The following is a 13,822-nucleotide window of genomic DNA, read 5'->3' as shown; positions in this document are numbered from 1 at the left end:
TTTCTGCATGTCATAAATGCTATAATCGAGCTCTGTTCTTTGTGCCACCCATTTTACAGTTTTATTGCCTTTTCCCCTGATTATAAAATGATATATCATTGCTGTAGAATATATACATACATATACATATAATTTATAAAAAACAAAATAACCAAAAATCTTATGCCTTGCAGAGAGAACTCACTTGGTATTTTGAAAAACACTTTTCTGTGAACCTCAGTGAACTACAGACACCATTTTTATACATATCAGAAAATTTATGTGCGCTAGTTTGTTGCCTCATTTTTTAAATTAATATATGGTGTAAATCTTTCATGTCAGTGAGTATGTATGTCTAATGCTGTCTCTTATGCATATGCATAAAATCATCTATTTCACTCATCCCTTTTGGTGGTCATTTAGATATTGAACAGTCTTACTATTGTAAAAACTCTGTGTTGAACAATACTTATAGTATTTCCTTATGATAAAGGCATGTCACACTGCCATCCCAAAGAATAATACTCCCTCCAAGTAACTTATATCAATAAGTCCAATTCTTATTTCTTCCTTCCTATTCCAGTAGAATGATATTTTCCTCTTCTGTAAACTCCACTTGTTTTCTAAAACTTCTCAAATTATCTGTGGTTTATATTTTTAAAATTTCCAATCTGTTGTGACTGATACTTTTTATAAAATACAATAAGTATGAGTCACTGGGGAAAAGAATCAACGGCATGCAAAATGCAAACCCCAGTTTTTAAGAACTGTTATTGTATTATGTAGACATAAAGTCATTCTCTTGAGTTGCTATAAAATTTTCTAAACGCTCACTCCGCATTTCTGCATTCACCTTGTCAAGGGCCAATCACAAACAATGTCCAGACTGCACCTCTCTTCTTCCATGGCATCAGGGACGCTCCCCATCTGTGCTCATGCCCCTCCCTTAGGAAAGGCCAACGTTTCCCCTCCTACTGGCTTTTCCCATCACTGTTTACCAGCCCTTCCCATCTTGGAAAACATCCCCCCTCAGAAGCATCCCTTCAGTCACTATCTCTTTCCTTCACATTCAAGCTTCTTAAAATCATCTGCACTCTAGATTCTTAAGGACGTGCATCCAGAAACCCCTTGGAAAGCATCATGTAACCCTGAGAGCACTCAGGCCTCACGAGAACTGGTCTAAATACTCCAGTCTTTCCCCTGAGCTCATCATGAATTCTTCCTGTCTTACTCCTTTTTTCTCCTTCATATTTTTTAAAATGTGGCCACTTCCTCTCTGCACCTATGATTTCAGAGCCCCCTGTATTCTAATCAGGCTTTGATGCTGCTGCCCAGGACTCTTTCTAAAACAGAAATGTGATTCATGACACTTGCCTGTCTGCAATCCCTCGGGGACTCCCCGTGGATTTTAAGATAAAGTATGAACTGTTCAGCAGTGTAAACAGGACACTTCATATTTGACTCTCTGCTTACCTCCCAAATCCACTGCAAACCCTCCTCCTACCCCCAACAGTCAAACACCCAGGGGGCCCTGTGTTCACTAAAACATTCACAGCCATTAACTTCGCCTATTCCAGGGGCCTCACACATGCCCTTCCCTCTTCCTCTTGCTCTTCCTTCTCTCTGAAACGTGTGGCCTTTCTCTCCCTCTATGACTCAGTTTTGATGTCACTCTTTCTAACAAGCACATCCTGCCCAGCCTAACACAGGACTGTGTGCCCTTCTGCTGGGCGTCCCTGTGCCCTGGATTTTCACACTGCACCTAAATGTCCAGGCACTGACCCCATTTCCTCCTCACTCTCAGCTCTTGGAGCCTGGGATCATGCCCTGCTCTCCTCATATTCCAGCATCCAGAACATACTTGGTATATGGCAAGTGTTCCTTAAATGTTTGCTGAGTGAATGCATGTTGATCACCCACAGATGCCCCAGCAATGTAGTTTGTCTGGTCATCCCTTTGTTTGGTACAAGTTAACCATGCCTTATGAAGAAATACAAGTGCAAATTCCTTCTCCTCAGCCCCCAGCACTACCTGTGACTGTAGTGTTCTCTGAATGCCAGTCTACTTCATACCCATGAGCCTCTGGCAGACTCCAGTATATTTCCACACCATCGGGAACAGTGCGCCTCATCAAAGCATAGGGCCAGCAAGTTATTGAACCACATTCCTCCTAACTACTGTTCAGGGTGACTTTCAAATGTCTTTGAAAACTTTTTGTCCTATGTTCAGTTTTAACTTTTATTCCACTTAGTACCATGGATAATAATACAAGAACGATGCTTTTGAAGGATGCAGAGACAAAACACTCTCCTTGCTTATGTTATGGAAGAAATAGACAACTGTTCCACTATCTCTAACAGAAGTGTTTCATGATTCACACACAAAGTGTGTGGAAATGTAGAAGAGAGCTTATTACTGTCACATAAGTGCCATGTAATCTGTAGTGAGTCATTTTTGGGAAAATTACTGCTATCAATCTGTTAATTCATGATTGATATATAAAAATAGACATTTCATCCTATTTCTTATCCCTGCCTACTATTGTTTTATTTTATATAAAATGTATTTTAATCCTCTCAAAAGGAAAACATATGAATATAAATGTTGTAGATGCACATGCCTGAAAATCATACTTCTACAAATCAGTCAAAGCAGATGTTCTAATTATCGGTTGAATTAAGATAGATACTGAATTATATTATTTTGTTCATCCCTGACAATAGAAGCTTCATGAGGATAGGGGCTTTATCATTCATGTGCACCATTATAGCCTCAGTATTTACAAAAGCACTGGGATGAAGTAATCAGGAAATAAATATTTGTTGAATGGATCAATGAATATATATGTATATATTGCTGGCTAAGGGCAGCTACTTTTTTAATTCAAGTGAATTTTGAGTTTGTTTTCTTTGATAGATGGAAATACCGATGAGTACTTTGCTATTAATGAAACGTCAGGAGAACTCTCAACCACTCGCGCTTTGGACCGGGAGCAAGTCAACAGTTTTGCCCTTGTCATCCTGTGCTCTGACCTGGGGGACCCCCCAAGGAGCTCCATCGTGCAGCTGCAACTTAGGGTCTTGGATGACAATGACCACAGCCCTTCCTTTCCCACACTTCATTACCAGTGCTCCGTGAGAGAAGACGCTGAGGTGGGCACGGTGGTTCTTGTGCTCACCGCTGTGGACAAGGATGAAGGCCTGAATGGGCGAACTGTGTACTCTCTGGCAGATGAGGCTTCTGGTGCCTTCACCATTGATCCGGTGGCAGGCACTCTGAGAACGGGCCATACGCTCGACCGAGAAGCCAGATCTGAGTATACATTCAAGGCAGTGGCCAGAGACTGTGGCGTCCAGGGCTCCAGAAGTACCGCAGTAATTATAAAAGTGTATGTCACTGATGTTAATGACAATGATCCAGTTTGGGAACAGAACCCCTTTGACGTTGTTCTTTCCCCTCAGTCACCCATAAACCAGACGACTGCCATTCTGAGAGCCAGTGACCCAGACTTGGGGCCCAATGGAACTGTCACTTTTAGTTTTGCAGAGACCCAGTCCATGTTTTCTATTAACAAATACACAGGAGAGATTCAACTTCAGCAAAACCCGTCTTCAGGGTATTTTCCGATCTGGCTGCAGCTGAAAGTTATGGACCAAGGGGTCCCCGCTCGGACAGCCACTGGTCTCTTGGTCATTCACATGGAAGGAGCAGAGGTAAAGGTGTCCTTCAGCCACCACCTGTACAAAGGGATTGTGACCGAAAATTGTGCGGCAGGTGAGTGTCCCTTTGAGGGTTTTTTTTTTTTTTGTATTTTGCAGTTACTTTGGCAAAATGCTTAAAAGTAAAAATTGATTATACAATAAGAATGTTATTGTAAATTCATTTATAATTTTTTTAACGTAGCCAATTCTTGGTATCCTAATTTTCATCCAAAGTATATCAGAAAAATATACCCAAATACAGTAAAACACACAAGTGACAATTAGTGTTCATAACACTAATTGTTTTTCAATAATTTCCACACAACTTATGGGAAACATTAAAAAAACCTACTAAACAGATTAATTTAAAATATCCTTCTACACACACACACAAAATGCTATGTAGATAGTTGTGAATTTAAAAAAATCAATTTAGGTAATTAGGTTCAACTAGAGAACAGAGAATTGAATCGTCTGATTCTTCTGGCCCACCGGAGGGCACACAACGGGACTCGAGGGTTTGGGGGAGGGGCCTGGTTTCAAGGTCTGATGCGTGTTGTGCGCTTGCTCCTGCCACGTTTTGGGTTTTGTTTGTCATTTTATCATGATCCAGTTTCACGTGGTACCTCCATAAACCACTGTTTAGAAGGCAGCCTGCATTTTTCTGAAATTAATTTTTTCATTTTATAGTGAAAATATATTTCGCACATTATATACTGCTTCCTATATGAAAAAAGAACATTCAATTTAAGGTTGACTATTCAGTTAGGGTTGTTCTCAATTGCAGATCATTCTACACTCTTTTGAATTAAGCATTAGTTACTCAGAAGTCCTATTATGGATTCCAAACATAATTAAGAGTAAATTGTAGTTATCTTCATTAGGTGAAATATTAGTGCCTTCAAAAATAAGTCAGAAATTTCCAATCTATATATATTCTTATGTGTAATGGGACTTCCACATAAGAGTTAAATGTTAAGAAATATGAGATTCTTCTTAGAGCTATATTTCTATTCCTCTTAAGAGACATAAATACCAACCTCATAGCAAAGCCTGATGGAAAGTAAAGTTAACATGTTCTCAATAATATAGCACAAAATATATTAATCAGTCTTGAAATTAATCTGATAAAATCACTCAATAAAGCCCAGCCTTCATCTGCAATGCAGATAATACACATTTCTCCCTAAACGTCTTTGACACTTGGTCTTTCAGTCTCTATTTGAATAGTTCAGCAATTGAGAATTTAGGACAGTGGTTCTTGAACTTGAGTATAAAACCAGTGATCTATGACTCTCCTCTCCTGCTGCAGATTCTACTTCCTAGTTCTTGCAGGTTCTGCTGAAGTCTGAGGTCCAGACCCCATTGTTTTTAACAAGCTCTGCAGGTGATTTGTTGCACGTCGAAGTTAGAAAGCCCCTTTATTTGGGAAGTTATTTATGTATTGAACCCAGATCTGCCTCTTTGTGTCTATCCATAAATCCTCGTTCTGCCCTCTGGAGCACTCCCCCTGCTATACACAATCACTCTTCAGATGTTTTATCTTTTTCTTCAACACATTTTTTAGAGAATTAAGTGCCAGGTACTTTTTCATTGGGATATATCAGTGAACTAAAATATAATGCTGCTTATTCTTGTGAGACTTACATTCTAGCAGGTATAGAGAGCCAATATCAATCAACATAATAAATAACTGAAGTATAGTATACATTGGATGGTGGTAAGAGCCATTGAACAAAGGAAAAGCAGAGCAAGGTTAGAAGAAGAAGGGAGTGCTGGAGGGGCGACAAGTTGCGGATAAGATCGGACGTCATTGACCAAGTGACATTTGGGCAAAGACTCAGAGAGAGGAGGTAGCCATTCCTGTATTTGGGGCAGAGCGTTTCAGAAAAGAAGAAAAGTAGTGGGATTCTACTTGGTTTGTTCAGAGCACAGCAAAAAGGACTGAGTGACTGAAGCAGAGTGAGCAAGGGGGAGAACAGGGGAAACAGTGGGATGAGAGGTCCTCTAAGAGGACGGGAGGACTTCGGATTTTACTTGCAATAATTTTCTCTTCTCTAGTTCGTTCACATGTCCTTCACCTAACAGGGTTCCCAGCCACTGCTAGTGAGCGTTCACACCCAGTATAAATCTTGAAAGCAATAGACATTAAATATGTTATTCCTCAAAAGAATCGGTGCGGAAGCCATCATTGTGTTACTACAGTTTTTTACATCAGTGAATGAAATTTCTAACAACACCTAAGGCATTTCCTAATTGTTAAGGAATCCTTTCTCAATTCTCCCAGGACCAATTTGCAAAATTAAACCTGAATAAAAGGCAATGTATAAGGCACCCCAAAGAAATGGTTTCAATATGAAGTTAAGTTACAGATTAGTAAGCATGATAATATTTCTGGTCAAATTCAAAAATGATTTAATAATAATACCAACAAAAACTGCTGTGGAAGGGGAATTTGTCCTTTTGCAGTGTGCCCTCATTTGTGTCACAGGCTCACTCTGGTGCTGGCAGGAAATGACCCTGATTTTAGCCTGTTTCCCATCATTCCGGCAGCATCTCATCAAATCTGTACACCTTCCATCTACTGCCAAACGTCACAGTTGGGATTAATCAGCATGGGTAAGAGTAACATGAGATGAAAAGTTCGGGTAGAGGATGGTGAAGACCAAATTACGTTCCTATCTCTGGAGCTCGGCCTCCAGCTATGATTCCACCAGAAAAGCTAATGAATAAGTGGGTGGGAAGCCTTCACCCTGCCATCCTCATCATTGTGATTTCTTTGACCTCGGACCAGAGTTGTCCTTCTTAGATCTCTTATATTTGGAATTATTGGATAAGTTTGTTTTCAATGGAACTCGACACTCTCTTCATTAAATCTTATACATAAAGAAAGCTAGAAATACTTCTGTCAGTAATACAAGCATATGGTATCCATAAATATCCAGGTAGTATACATTTTGGGACATCTAAAGCAGTAGGTTGGGACCTCACTTTGAAGACTAACTATGACATGTGTGAAGGACAGGAAGTCCAAGTTGAGAGGTCAACCAAAAGCATCAGCATAGAGCAGGGAGAAAAAAGGAGAAGGAAAGGATGTCAGTCAAGAAGGCTGTTGAATCTGATGGTACAACTAACTACACCTAGATCCTAGGGCCCTGTGAAAAGCAATGACGAGGTGCATAAATATTGATTGACATTTTCAAGCTGGCCAAAGCTTTGTCTGGAAATGAATTCATTAAAGACCACCAGCTCATATCCTAGGCACCAGAAGGTGATGTGTGTGTGTGTGTGTGTGTGTGTGTATGAATTCCAATGGATTTAAAGGAATGTGAATCCATTGATTAGTGTTAGAATGACCTTGATATAAATTATTTAATATGATTTGATAGCTTCCAGAATGATTTCCCTCCCAAATATGCCTGCAATTCTAATTTTATCTTCCAACGAAAAATGTATGCCTATTAGAAGCTTAAAATTTCTGTGGGTTACTCAAAATCCCATCAGTAGGCACCAACTTGACATCCTCAGTGAATTATTTTTTGTATTAGCCTGAATTTTTACCATCCTAAACTGGTTTTAACACTTAGATGTTATTTTAAGAAAGTAAAAAGTTAAAACTAATTATGCCAATTTATTTATATTTAATATTTTTTTCTTAGAAAGCCCAGAAGTTTGAGTTTTTATTAACTTTTCATTCACCTATTAACAACATTAAACTTAAAACATCAATTGCTTAAAACAATATATAGTTCAGTAAAGAGTTTCCATTTTGAAAGCAACCTTTTGATAAGTAAAATCCCTTTGAGAGCCAGTCACGAAGTGTTCACTTAGTCATAGAAACAGTCCTTTTGGGGGCACTGGCTGGGCATAAGAGAGGCTGCCCGTACAACAGTGTGAGGGGACAAGCTGAAGTCCGAGTGGCTCCCCGCTCTTTCCTCTTCCCACTGCTGCTTTTCAGCCCAGGGGAGAGGGAATCTAACTGCTCTGAATCTTCCCAAAGTGAACAATAAACCCCTGGGTTGTCCACAATGTTGCAATCCACTAAAACAGTTGAAATGAGCCTTCTGGAAGTCAGCTTTTATTCTGTTTTACGGCCAGTGTTTTGGTTGTCCTGAGGATGGTGAGTCAGCAACCGTAGTCCCCCGTGCAGACACTTCACAACTTCGTGCATTTCTTTGAATTACCATGAGGAGAAAATTGTAATAATGAATTGTATCAAAGTTAATACCCGGATTAAAAGTTAATACTCAGACGTTAAGACTAAAGAGTTATAAAAGACTTGAAACAGAATTAAAACATGGTGACCCCTGGAGGCATTCTAACAAGTAAAGTATGTTTAATATTATATCATAAATAAATCAGGTCTTGATATTTTGGAGGAAATCTTCTGACTCTTTGGCAGTTGGTTCAGTAATGTCTGGCTCCTACGTCTGGAAAGGCTGGCCCAGGTATACGGAATATGGGAACTGTGACCCAGGGGTGTCCAACCCGTGGCCTGTGGGCCGCATGCGGCTCGGGATGGCTGTGAATGCGGCCGGGCACAAAATCGTAAATTTACTTAAAACATTCTGAGATTTTTTTTAATGTTTTTTTAAAGATTTTATTTATTTATTTTTAGGGAGGGAAGGGAGGGAGAGAGAGAGAGAGAGAGAGAGAGAGAGGGTGGGAGAGAGAGAGAGAGAGAAACATCAATGTGTGGTTGCTGGGGGTTATGGCCTGCAACCCATGCATGTACCCTGGCTGGGAATCGAACCTGGGACACTTTGGTTCCCAGCCCGCGCTCACTCCACTGAGCTACGCCAGTCAGGGCCCATTCTGAGATTTTTATGTGATTACATGTTGTAATGTATTTAATGTGTGGCCCAAGACAAGTCGTCTTCTTCCAGTGTGGCCCGGAGGTGCCAAAAGGTTGGACACCCCTGTGTAAGTGTGACAACAGTTAGGACAGCCACTCCTGCCCCTGATGGAGATGATGAAGACTCCCCAGAAACGCTGTAAGGGTTAAATGAGGTCATCCCAGGGTGGTAGTCAGTGCTTTTCTTACTGTTTCATTATTGTCCTTCTGTCCTAAATCTTTAATTAAATGCTATTAAGTTATCCAGGTACAAATCCTCACTGGAGCAACCCATTGTTACTAGACAGCTATATAGCAACAATGAACTACTTGCAGGTTTGAAAACCCTGCGATTTCATTTTGTTCCATTTTGCCTCCAGTCCAGATAAGAGTTATACTTTCCAAGGTGCCAGAGCTCCCATAACCATGGAAGTGGTGTCTCTGTGTCACCCACGACTTTGGAACAGAATTTTTATGGTAATGAATGAAGGAAGGAAACATTATCTGTTATTCCTACTTCATTATTTAAAGCTGGTCTCATATTTGGAATGAAATTCATTGGAATGAGTTTCATCCAACTAGCCATTTACAAGGACACCGAATTTCCCAAGGTTGCCTTACCTGTGACTAAGATAGCTCTGGAGGAGATAGAAGGAGAACAGTGGGCTTTAGGCAAGGTCAAGTTCTCTCAGGAGACAAGCACCTCACAAGGCAGTTTTTATCTTTGTGAATTAACCCCAGTCCCACATCCGGACTTCAGCTTTATTGGCTCAAGACCTCATTGTATTAACAAAACAGGGAGTTCTTTCCCCAGGCCTGGGACTTACTGCCAGTATGAAAGAGACATATAGAAGTCAGAACTCAAGTGCTTTTATTCCTATGAAGAAAAATGACAGCAGCCATGTCAGTATGACCAGCTCTCTCCTCTTTAAGAAAAAAGATTCAAGAATCCAAACTGTAGTCAGAAAGTTGCTTGCTAATTCTGATAGTTCCAGCAGGCTGTGATTCGTGTATTAAACATCATCGGCCTGTGTTACTCAGAAAGGGCTCACACCGTGCTCCCTAGTGAGATTTTGTGATTCCCCCACAGCCATCTCAACTTGCGTGGTTCATCAATTTCCTTCTTATTCATACATTTTTCTTCTGTAAGTGTCTTAACACCTTAGCCAAGGCTTCTGCCCTGGGAGTGATTGTTTCTTTATGGTGATTCTGCATGACTCTTTTCTGAGCCATTATGTTTTCTTCATGGTATAATAAGATTAATATATTTAAGGACTTCATTTTTCCAGAGAAGTTCAGGTTCACAACAAAGTTGAGAGAAAGATACAGGGATTTCCTATATATCCCCCATTATCAACACCCTGCACAAGAATGGTGCATTTGTTACAACTGATGAGCTTACACTGACACGTCACCATCACCCAAAGTCCATAGTTCACATTAGGTTTCACCCTTGGTCTTGGACAAATGTATCATGACAGGGATCCATCACTGTGGTATCACACAGAGTGCTTTCACTACTCTGAAAATCCTCCATGCTCTGCCTGTTCATCCTTCTACCACCTCTGCTCCAGACCCTGGAAACCGCTGATCTTTTTGTGCTGTCTCCATAGTTGTGCCTTTTCCAGCATGTCAGATAGTGGAATTCGTACTGTATGCAATTTTTTCTGATGGGCTTCTTCCACTTCATAATATGCATTTAAGGTTCCTCTGTGTCTTTTCACGGCTTGATAGCACTGAATAATGTTTCACTGTCTGGATATAGCACAGTTTATTTATCCATTCCTCTCCTGAAGGACATCTTGGCTACTCCTAAGTTTGGGCAATTATGAATAGAGCTACTATAAAAAATCACTACTATGAAACATATCCACATACAGGTTTTTGTGTAGACATAAGTTTTCAACTCCTTTGGGTAGATTCCAAAGAGAGTGATTGCTGGCTTTTATGGTAGGAGTACGTTTAGTTTTCTGAAGGAACTGCCAAACTGTCTTCCAAAGTGGCTGTGCCACTTTGCATTCCTGCCACAGTGAAGGACAGCTCTTCCTGCTCCACACCCTTGTCAGAACTTGTGTTGTCAGTGTCCTGGATGTTGGCCATTCCAGTAAGTGTGTGTTTAATAGTATTTCATTGTTACTTTAATTTACATTTCCCTGATGACATATGACATGGAGGATCTTTTCACATGCCTATTTGCCTTCTGTATATCTTCTTTGATGAGGTGTCCTTTTAGGTCTTTGCCCGTTTTTAAATTAGTGTGTTTTCTTGTTGAATTTTAAGAGTTCTTTTTATATTTTAGATAATAGTCCTTTATCTTTCCAACTATTCTCTGACAGTCTGGGGCTTGTCTTCTCATCCTCTTGACATTGTCTTTCTCAGAGCAAAAGTTTTAAAGTTTAATGAAATAGAGCTTATCAATTGTTTTTGTCATGGATTGTGCCTTTCACATCATAGCTAAAAAAATCGTCACCAAACCCAAGGTTATCTAGGTTTTCCCCTATGTTATCTTATAGGAGTGTTGTAGTGTTTTGTTTTGCATTTAGACCTATGATCCATTTTGAGTTAATTTTTGTGAAGGGTGTAAAGTCAGCATCTAGATTCATTCTATTTTTTTTTTGGTTGTGAATACTCAGATTTTCCAGCACCATTTGTTGAAAAGACTCTCTTTGCCTCATTGTATTGCCTTTGCTCTTTTGTCAAAGACCAGTCTACTCTTTGTGTGCGTCTGTTGCTGGGCTCTCTTTGGTTCCACCGATCTATTTGTCTGTTCTTTCACCAACTGCACTGTCTTGATGACTGTAGCTGTACAGTAAGTCTTAAAGTTGTATAATGTCAGCCTTCCAACTGTGTTCTCCTCCTTGTGGTTTGTATTTTTTATCTATATTTCCACCCTGTTCCCTATTATCTCTAGATAAGGCCTTCCATCTGTTCTGCAAAGGCATCTGCTTGTTTTGTAAAGCATCAGGATAATTACATCAAAAAGGTAAAGAAGAAATGTTGTGCCTTTGGCAAACCAAACAGGTGTTCCTACTACAAACGAAGATTGTTCATAAGGAAGTCTGCCACATGGAAAGAAAGGAAAACCCATCTCTTCTAGTTGCTGGGGAGTGTGGGTAGGACAAGGGAGAAAAGGGGTAGGAAACAAGTAGTCAGCAGGCGCATACCATCCCCTCCCCTTCCTGGAGCTGTAGTCCTGGAGGCAGCCACTGAGATAGACCGAGGGAAAAGCTAACAGCAGAGGATGCCTTACAACTCGGGGAGGACAAGGCTTCTTACGCTATTAGAGGACAAATGACAGCAGAGTAAAATGAGTAAATATTTAGGTAAAGAGAAGGCACAAGTGAGTGCCCGCCCCATCCCTGTTTGGCTCTCACAAGGCCTAGAAGATGTCCCTTGGTCCCAGCATTCCCATTGTGGACACAGATGAACACAGAGGACAGGCCGGCCAGCCTGCTTGGGGGACCACTGTTGCAATGGATGAGAGGAGCCTATTCCAACTCTGTGCAGTGGACAGCCTGAATGCAGGGTTGGATGACCCTGCAGGGGATCTGCAGTCTCAAGAGTAGCAGAGGTGGGGCCGGGTGAGCAGGGCAGAGTTCTGAGCCTGAACACGTTGACATGACTGAGCAGACTCCTTTCCCAGAGATGAATCTAAGAGCCAGTAGACAGCCCACAAAGGTCCCCTCTCATCACTGCAAGTCCCCACCCACCACCCACCCATGTCATCTTACAGAGGAGCAGCACAAGAGGAAGAGAATCTCGAAGACTAAACATGTTCCCAAAAAACACTAAATCATCTAAAAGTGCTGTTTAAGAGGAAGAGACTGGCATGACCTTAAATAGTATGTTTAAGATGGTCGGTTTTTTGACTATTGTTTTTCAGGGTGGAGTTCATAAGAAATATTAGATCAATCATGAAAATTTTTTTTAAGATTCTGTGCACATCTTAAATTGTTTTGTGCAAAACTGTACCTCCGCTTCCTTCATTTTTAACTCTTAAAGATACTCATATCTCTGTTCTTGAGATGTCCCTATCCTTTTCTATCCTTCCCTATCATACTTTCTATTAATGTTGACTGTATACTCAATACTGCACACTCAGTATTCAATTTTTGAAAGATGTAGGAAACAAGTGGTCTGTCTTGTAAAAGACCTCGAACATCTATTTCATCTCTTCTCTAACAAGACAGTTACGATGAATTAAATAAGCACTTACTAATCTCTAAGGCATTTGCCAACACGATCATCAATGGTTATAAATGTAAGAGGGGAGATGAACATGCAGCCAGAAAGAGCTGGGAGAAGCTCCCTGCTGTGGATGGCAGAGGAAGAAAGAGCTCGCTCCTACTAGGTGTTCACCAAACGTTTGTTGAACTCATTTCACCATTTAACCATTATACTGTGACAACAACAAAAGCGATATGCCCAAACGAGAATACAACCAGGCACAGAAACGGTGGGGCAGGTACTGAGTTCCAGCAGGGCAAACACCTCACACAGAGGTGCGAGTTTACCATCCTGCACAGCAAGCCCTCTGGAACAGGTGGACAGAAGTGCTCATGAGCTTTCCAGTGGCAAGATGGAACAGAGAGACCCTGATGGCCTTTACATTAGCAAAAAGGGGACCAAACAAATTTTATTTTGTAGGAGATTGCTTTGGAGACCTTGTGAAAGGGGAGCAAGATGAGTGCGGAGGGGCCCGTGGTAATGCCCGTGATAAGTGACCAGGGCCCAGATAAAGCCCTGGCAGTGGGCCAAGACAGGTGGGGTCAGTTGTCATTAATGTGGTGTCTCTATCAGGGATGAGTTCTAAGACTTTTTTCTATTCACCCGTCTTGCCGATGTCACTCCCAACTTTTCTTCTTAAATGATTGAACTAAGTTTAGCACTTCAGTGGCTGGACATTTAAGAGATAACAGATCATTTAAAATCATCCAGATGTTTGAAAATCTGTTTCTCTCAAGTCAATCATCAATTTTTTAAAAATGCTTGCATTGCTTAGAAATACCAAAAATAAAACTCTAGCATTATTTACTCATGGACAACTCATAATAAAATGTTTTCATAATATTTTACCTAAATATTTCTATGTCTATGATTTCTTTATCACAGAATATTAATATTTAGAGAATTCTGCTTTTTAAAATAGATTCTTTTTTAAATAAGGTTTTATTTATTTTTTAGAGAGGGAAGGGAGGGAGGTGGAGAGAGAGAGAGAAACATCAATGTGCAGTTGCTGGGGGTCATGGCCTGCAACCCAGGCATGTACCCTGACTGGGAATTGAACCTGCGACCCTTTAATTCGCAG

General features: G+C 40.6%; 1 protein-coding gene across 1 annotated transcript in view; it reads left to right on the top strand.

Annotated features, from left to right (window-relative positions):
* DCHS2 (dachsous cadherin-related 2) overlaps positions 1-13,822 on the top strand; it is a 186,410-nt gene that overhangs the window by 138,342 nt on the left and 34,246 nt on the right. Inside the window, exon 13 of the mRNA XM_028521730.2 lies at positions 2,896-3,753. Within this exon, the coding sequence (XP_028377531.1) occupies positions 2,896-3,753 (858 nt within the window). The remainder of the gene's footprint in view (positions 1-2,895; positions 3,754-13,822) is intronic.

This window comes from Phyllostomus discolor, chromosome 8, assembly GCF_004126475.2.
Source record: "Phyllostomus discolor isolate MPI-MPIP mPhyDis1 chromosome 8, mPhyDis1.pri.v3, whole genome shotgun sequence".
Classification (NCBI taxonomy): domain Eukaryota; kingdom Metazoa; phylum Chordata; class Mammalia; order Chiroptera; family Phyllostomidae; genus Phyllostomus; species Phyllostomus discolor.
The sequence above is the reverse complement of the archived record's forward strand: the minus strand, read 5'-3'. Positions and strand labels throughout refer to the sequence as shown.